Source organism: Centruroides sculpturatus, unplaced genomic scaffold (genome assembly GCF_000671375.1).
Source record: "Centruroides sculpturatus isolate CEXI.00-Female unplaced genomic scaffold, Cexi_2.0 scaffold973, whole genome shotgun sequence".
Lineage (NCBI taxonomy): Eukaryota > Metazoa > Arthropoda > Arachnida > Scorpiones > Buthidae > Centruroides > Centruroides sculpturatus.
The window spans coordinates 89,948-98,157 of NW_019385487.1; the positions used below are offsets into that span (position 1 = coordinate 89,948).

Genomic DNA, 8,210 nt, shown 5'->3' on the forward strand with positions numbered 1-8,210 from the left:
TGATAAGAGATATATATTAGAGGATGGAATTAACACATTAGCATTAGGTCATTATAAATTAAAAAAAAATTGTCTTATATAAATGGACTCTAGAATAAAGAGGGCTATCAATTGGGATAATTTTTCAAAACGAGAGAATTTATCAGAAGATTTAATAAGAGAATTTAAAGATGAAGTTAACTGGGATTTGATTTCTATATATCAAAAATAATCAGAACGTTTTATAATAGAATTTAAAGATAGAGTTAATTGGGATTCAATATCTTTTAATCAAAAATTGTCTGAATTTTTTATTATTGAATTTAAGGATAGAGTTAACTGGAAAAAAATATCAGAAAATCAAATTCTCTCCGAAAATTTTATAAGACAACATGATGATAAGGTTAATTGGAAACTCATNGAATGAAATTAAGAACCTCTGAAGTATGAAAAGAACTTTAAATTACCGAAAAATTCGGCAAATTGACGATGCGATATAAAATATGATTTTAAATCGTAAACTTTTCGTGAAAAACACGATAATAATCTAAGGAAAAAATAAGTTTAACAAAGTAAATAGCCAATCGAATCTATTTTATTCTGAAGCGCATTACATGATATTAAAGAGAAATTTATTGTCTATTTGAATGCGCATCGTTTGTCTTGATTTCTGTGTTTTAAATATTCCGTTTTAAATCATCGACTGCTTCTGCTTTTTTTTTTCTTCTTATTTCAAGAATTATTCAACTGAATCGGGTAATGTGTTCTGCTTCTTACCACAAACTGACATTTCATTTTAGGTTGTACTCTAATTTCTTTTTATGTATCATTCAGTCAAACGATACTTTTATTCGACCTAAATGTCTTAATAGATGTCCTATCGTGTTGGTTTTTCGTTTATCTATAGTGTTAAGAATGAATTTGATTTCTCTTGCTCTCTTCTAAACCTGGTCAATGGACAATTATTTAGTCCAAAATTCTTTCCACATTCTCTTCCAGCACATTGTAAAAGCGTTCAGTTTTGTCTTATTTTTTCCCCTCTTTTAACGAAAAATTTTATATAATTTTTACCTCGAATATTTCAAAAACATAGATTTTCCGAACCAAACAAGGTTAGTTCGCAAACGTTTAAAGAGATTTTTTTTCACATTTACATTGATGTTCCTCATATTAGCATTTCCTTGCCTTTCTATAACGCAAGCTTTAACTGTGTAATTCCCGACTTCAGACGTCTTTTAAATCCTGTTAGATGTTCGTCCAAACTGTTTAATTGTCTATTCTTTAGTGTTATTTTAGTATACCGTTCGATTTGCTTTTAAACAAATCATTATTTTCTGGTTGCGTTTGGCCTTTATTGCACCACTAAGATTTCTCAAAGCCTTTTCTAGCTATTTTCGTTTTCTGTTTGCAACCAGAGCTATGAAAATGTATTTTGTTGACGATTTTACCGTTTATCCTTATAACATTAATGTTGGTTACTCTATATTCTTTTATACGTTTTATATGAATGCCGAATAAACTAGGTGGTAATTTACAGTTTCTTTTTCTAATTGTATCTGCTTTCACTCGACTTGAAAGTGCGTGATATTATATAATTATACATAACATAATTAAAAAAATTACAGTAATTTCTGTAAGAGCAGTATACTAATATATTCGTTAGTAGGAGAAATTTTTACGTTAAATTATACGATTCTACTTCTTTATTCTGCATAAGGTGTTGTATTTCCTGCGAAGTCGAAGATTAAAGATAAAATCTTATTAATGGTATATTTCAGACTCTTCTCGTAGGTGTAATTTGGTACATTGATTTTTCGACTAGAACACTCGTGTGACATTAATAAGCAAATAATTGAAAAGTGTTTCTGTAACAGTGATGCTAATGTGTTGATTTGTGAAATCTCTCTGCTAAATTCTGCCAAGGAGCGTAAAAGTTGCAAAACGCACAGTTTGTACCAATTTGTTAGCAACATAGATCGCCGTTGATATTAAAACAAAATTCTAAAATAGATATTACAACTGTTCTGATATTGCGAAAATAGATTTTCTAGTATTATTATTTTCTAGATTTTAGATTTCCTAGATAATAGATTTTCTAGATTTTCTAGTTATTATTGACTATATTGCGATAATAGATTTTCTAGATTTTCTAGTTATTATTGACTATATTGCGATAATAGATTTTCTAGTATTAACGACAATATAATCAACGACAGCCAGAGATGTATTGACATCTCTGGCTGTTGTTGATTATATTGTCGTTAATACTAGAAAATCTATTTTCGCAATATCAGAACAGTTGTAATATCTATTTTAGAATTTTGTTTTAATATCAACGGCGATCTATGTTGCTAACAAATTGGTACAAACTGTGCGTTTTGCAACTTTTACGCTCCTTGGCAGAATTTAGCAGAGAGATTTCACAAATCAACACATTAGCATCACTGTTACAGAAACACTTTTCAATTATTTGCTTATTAATGTCACACGAGTGTTCTAGTCGAAAAATCAATGTACCAAATTACACCTACGAGAAGAGTCTGAAATATACCATTAATAAGATTTTATCTTTAATCTTCGACTTCGCAGGAAATACAACACCTTATGCAGAATAAAGAAGTAGAATCGTATAATTTAACGTAAAAATTTCTCCTACTAACGAATATATTAGTATACTGCTCTTACAGAAATTACTGTAATTTTTTTAATTATGTTATGTATAATTATATAATATCACGCACTTTCAAGTCGAGTGAAAGCAGATACAATTAGAAAAAGAAACTGTAAATTACCACCTAGTTTATTCGGCATTCATATAAAACGTATAAAAGAATATAGAGTAACCAACATTAATGTTATAAGGATAAACGGTAAAATCGTCAACAAAATACATTTTCATAGCTCTGGTTGCAAACAGAAAACGAAAATAGCTAGAAAAGGCTTTGAGAAATCTTAGTGGTGCAATAAAGGCCAAACGCAACCAGAAAATAATGATTTGTTTAAAAGCAAATCGAACGGTATACTAAAATAACACTAAAGAATAGACAATTAAACAGTTTGGACGAACATCTAACAGGATTTAAAAGACGTCTGAAGTCGGGAATTACACAGTTAAAGCTTGCGTTATAGAAAGGCAAGGAAATGCTAATATGAGGAACATCAATGTAAATGTGAAAAAAAATCTCTTTAAACGTTTGCGAACTAACCTTGTTTGGTTCGGAAAATCTATGTTTTTGAAATATTCGAGGTAAAAATTATATAAAATTTTTCGTTAAAAGAGGGGAAAAAATAAGACAAAACTGAACGCTTTTACAATGTGCTGGAAGAGAATGTGGAAAGAATTTTGGACTAAATAATTGTCCATTGACCAGGTTTAGAAGAGAGCAAGAGAAATCAAATTCATTCTTAACACTATAGATAAACGAAAAACCAACACGATAGGACATCTATTAAGACATTTAGGTCGAATAAAAGTATCGTTTGACTGAATGATACATAAAAAGAAATTAGAGTACAACCTAAAATGAAATGTCAGTTTGTGGTAAGAAGCAGAACACATTACCCGATTCAGTTGAATAATTCTTGAAATAAGAAGAAAAAAAAAAGCAGAAGCAGTCGATGATTTAAAACGGAATATTTAAAACACAGAAATCAAGACAAACGATGCGCATTCAAATAGACAATAAATTTCTCTTTAATATCATGTAATGCGCTTCAGAATAAAATAGATTCGATTGGCTATTTACTTTGTTAAACTTATTTTTTCCTTAGATTATTATCGTGTTTTTCACGAAAAGTTTACGATTTAAAATCATATTTTATATCGCATCGTCAATTTGCCGAATTTTTCGGTAATTTAAAGTTCTTTTCATACTTCAGAGGTTCTTAATTTCATTCAATCAGTTTTATAAAAATATACTTACAACGATATCAATTGTCCGTTACTGTATTTAATACGTTCATCTTTTATTTTGCAATATTCGACGTTAAAGTCTACCGCCGTTTCTAATACTGAAAAATAAAATAAAGAACGTAATTAAACATTTAAACAATTACATAAATTAATTTTTCAAAGTAACGGTTTAATTTATCGCTTGTCTCATTTTCAATTTATCAGAAAAAATAAGGTTCAAATGTATTTCTTGTAAAATTAAATTTAAATAAGAGGAAAAAGTATTTTAAGTAAGAAAAGTCGATCTACTAATATGATTCCTCCCTGCAGTGGAAGGATTTTTAGTTGGAACTTTTTTAAACACATCTGAAACATTCTTTACAAAATATTAACAGAATCTGCCATTGATGGAAACTCCACGCATTACGGTTACTATTTGCTTATAAAACATAGCATAAAAATAGTGTTTTTTTCTATATTATACAATTAATTTTTGTATTGGTAATTCGAACTATTTATGGGAAAGTGTTTACAGATTACTGAGTGGTAATTTTAAAAATTGTTTATACTAGATTACATATTTATATCGACGTTAAAATACATACTGTATATAAGTACTGTATTAATTTTACAAAGTTATTATTCTTTATTAGAGTGATTTTGCGTTGTTTCGGCTCTGTATAATAGAATGAATTAAGTTCCTACGTACACTTGATTAAAACGTATTCGGATTTACAAGAGAATTTCATATAATTACAAAATATCAAACGACTTACTCCAATTTCCAACGTGTTTTAAGTCTTTATTACTACATGTACTCGGAATGCACGCATCCAAACGTATTCTCATTTTTGTATCGGCTAACTCTGTTTTCAATATGTCTTCAAACTTCGCTGGTTTCTAAAAAATTCATTAATTCGTTGTCTAAATAAATTTAACTGACAAATTACACTAAACTGTATTAATCCGTCGCAAATTTTTTCTTTAAACTTTAATACTTACAATAATCTCTTTTGCTAGTTTAATCAATGAATTATTTTCCAACTTATGAATCGACTTTGCTATACGTTTCAGTGATTCTGGCATTCCAATTGTCAGGGCACAGTATTTGCCTCGAACCTGTTTCTTTCCTTCATCGGTAATCTCTTTTTTATTTTGAGGAATTTCTATGTCCAAACACTGGTCATAATCTCCCGATATCCATAGTGTTACTCCTAACATTCCTGCCGGTAATTTTCCAAAAGAATCAATCACTGGAAATAGTAAATGCATACAATTAATTAAAGTTATCTTTATGTATATCATGTTTTGAAAAAAACAAATCGAAAAAGAAAAAAATTATATTTTTCCGTGGAGATTCACCGTACAGAAAACCTTCGATACATGCGGTTAATCTCTGCCCGAAAAATAGCGCATACGTGAAATCGCAAATATGAATGCTAAAAATCAACCGGAAATAAATGAATTTTCAAAGTGTCTGAAACTGTAATTTGTACGTTTAAATTCGACTGGAAAGAACGGAAATTTGACCGGAAAAAGAGACAATGATGACTACCAAAAATTTAAGACAAAGTACATGGTTAATGACGTTAAAGATCGACAAGCTGTGTTTCAAATAACAACTGCAAGAAACTTCATAACTTTTTCGGTCGTTATGACATTTTATTCTAAAAGCGTTTAATTTTGTTAATTATTATAAAATAGCAAAACGCTTGAATTTGAGGAAAGTGATAAATTTCATAAAAGATTTTAAATGCTAATAACGAGTTAAATTATTACGTCCGATCCATCTCAATGTATGAGACGTGACCGCCTATCTGCCAGTATCTACCGTTAGCAATCAGCAACTTTTGTATTATCAATCTCATATAATTTTTTATTTAGTGTCATAATGCCAAATTTTGTTATTTAGCCTTTACCGTTTTCTAAGATATTAAACGAAATATACATCAACACACGCACATATTTTTGGATTTGGTGGGTCTCAAGACGCCCCCCGGGTAGGGAACCGAGCCTGGACGTGGCGGGGGGCCAGGCGGTCAGTATCAACCATTAGCAATAACGAACTTTTGTTTTATCAATCTCATATAATTTTTAATTTAGTGTTATAATGCCAAATTTCGTTACTTAGCCTTTACCGCATTCTACGATATTTAACGAAATACAGTCCGTAAAGAAAATTATAAACTGAAGTAAAATTTTTCTGTTTTAATTTCTTTTCATCCACAGTCAATTGTTGCTATGTGAGACTAATCGGGGGTAGGATGTTTACGAGTTCTTGACTCTCCTACTGCTTAATTGACTCGAGACCTTGAGGTCCGGTTCCGCTTGTCTAAAGGATTAAGGAGTTAGGGGATAGGATCGTTACATCCTATCTCCCGTCAGGATCTGATACCAATCTATCAATTATTTAGCGGATAGATACGCGTTTAATTGAGGTCAAATTATCAGGAAAGATCTTGTCGAGGACTTCGGGTTTAGTATGGTGGTGATAATGCCGGAAGTAACACATACCAATCCAGGTTCACTAACACTATACCCGTTTATTGTTGAACATTTTTACATACGTCTACACACGCACTCATTCATACATGTTTTTGAGTTCGGCAAGTCTCAAGACGTGAAGATTTGAAAAACAACACGGAAGATGAAATTTGACAGGATTTCAAAAGTTTTCCTTATTTTGTACACATAACGACCGATATAGTACAACAACAAACTAGAAAATTTTATAAACGTCGTAAAATATTTATTTAGCGTGACCCTCATTGTCGCTGTTTCTACAGTTTTCAGTAAAAGTTAGAATTAAAACAAACTACACTATATGTGAATATAAACATACTAAATAAGATTTCTGCGCAGAAACACTAAGTTTCACATTCACTCGTAACCAACGTTGAAAATGAGTAAACAGAGGTTATAATTGCCGTGTCGAAATGATAACGTTTAACCTACCTGCAAACGATGCGCATTAACCGAATCGGCATTGATCGAAACCGCATATATCGAGGGTCAAGGTTATTGTCAAACGTAAGGTTATTAAACGAGGGTAAGATTATTAAATCAAACGGTTCGATAAAATTAGTGTAGTAAGTGTATGAAATACCTAAATAATGTGGGTTTGTTCAGAATGTATACGGCGCAAAAATTATTAATGTGAAGTCCCAAAAAACGGGGTTTAATTAAACATTTATAGTAGAAATTTATTAAACAAAACTAGAGAAAGAAAAGAACCTTCATTGATAAAAACCGATCAAAGATACAATTCAGTTGTTACATGATACCGAGACGAGGGAAAAAATACTATTAATGTAAGACGTGACGAAATAAATGTAAACGGGTGTCCTCCAGTAGAAAGGGAACTTTATCATTTCGCTCGTATACAAACAATTAGAACATAAAAAGTTTTGGACAAGGGAAAAGGTTAATAAAAAAGCTAAACATCAGTTCAAATCGTTAGAATTTCGAAACGTAATAGACTAGATAACGATGTAGTAAAATGAGCGCAAGTTCAAAGTCCCATCTACCCCTTTCATCCAAAGTTAACGGATAGTGTCGGGTAAATTCTCCCATGCGAATCTTCTCGGGACCCGAACAGGTCTAGCATTTCGCTTAGGGACAAACGTGGAGCCAATCAAGATACACAAAAAGGGGAGAACGGAAATCGATGTAATCTCCGATCTTCAAAGATACGAGGCACTCGGCAAGACGAACTCTGCGAGTCAACACAAAGGAGTGAAAATCGGAAGGCTGTGTCAACACACTGGGGACGAATCTTTCCTATTGTAAATCTAATTTTATGCTAAAATAAACGGATTTTTGTAAGATACTTGTCATCTCTGTCTCCTTCTCCACACCCACACGCGAACAACCCTATATTATTCCGACGCAGGATTAACCATCCTGCGTCAGAATAATCTAGTCGTTCGCGAAAAGTCAGAAAACTTACATTGGTGAGAGAAGTAGAATTTTAAGTCCCCAATCTCCGTCAACTCAGTGAACTCACATTAAGAGTTAATAAAAAATTAGACATAATCATTTCATTTTAAAGCTATATAAACGAGGGCCACTATATATTAAAGTAATTAATTTCTATACAACGAAGAAATGAATTGCACGATTTGGGGATAAACTAGGAGTGTTTCTAGAGTGTGACTCACTGTTGATGCTTATGTAAAATGCTTTTTTTCTTTTAACCCGTTTTTTTTCTGCACGATATTTTATTATTTTACGATCAGATTTTATTCAATAACTCGCTGCAAGGACTCGCTTCGCAGGGTTTTCATTTGTGGGCAAAAAGTAACGATAGTGAAGATTAANTCCGTCGCAAATTTTTTCT

The 8,210-nt window shown here is 31.4% G+C and overlaps 1 protein-coding gene across 1 annotated transcript; it reads right to left on the bottom strand.

The window, feature by feature from the left end:
• Positions 1–3,858: 3,858 nt before the first annotated feature.
• Positions 3,859–5,119, bottom strand: LOC111639437. The gene is made up of 3 exons (XM_023385328.1): positions 4,874–5,119; positions 4,648–4,771; positions 3,859–3,990 (listed from the first exon to the last, which is right to left on the bottom strand). The coding sequence occupies exons 1-3, from the start codon at positions 5,090–5,092 to the stop codon at positions 3,899–3,901; spliced, it is 435 nt and encodes a 144-aa protein (XP_023241096.1). The 5' UTR covers positions 5,093–5,119; the 3' UTR covers positions 3,859–3,898.
• Between the last annotated feature and the right edge of the window lie 3,091 nt (positions 5,120–8,210).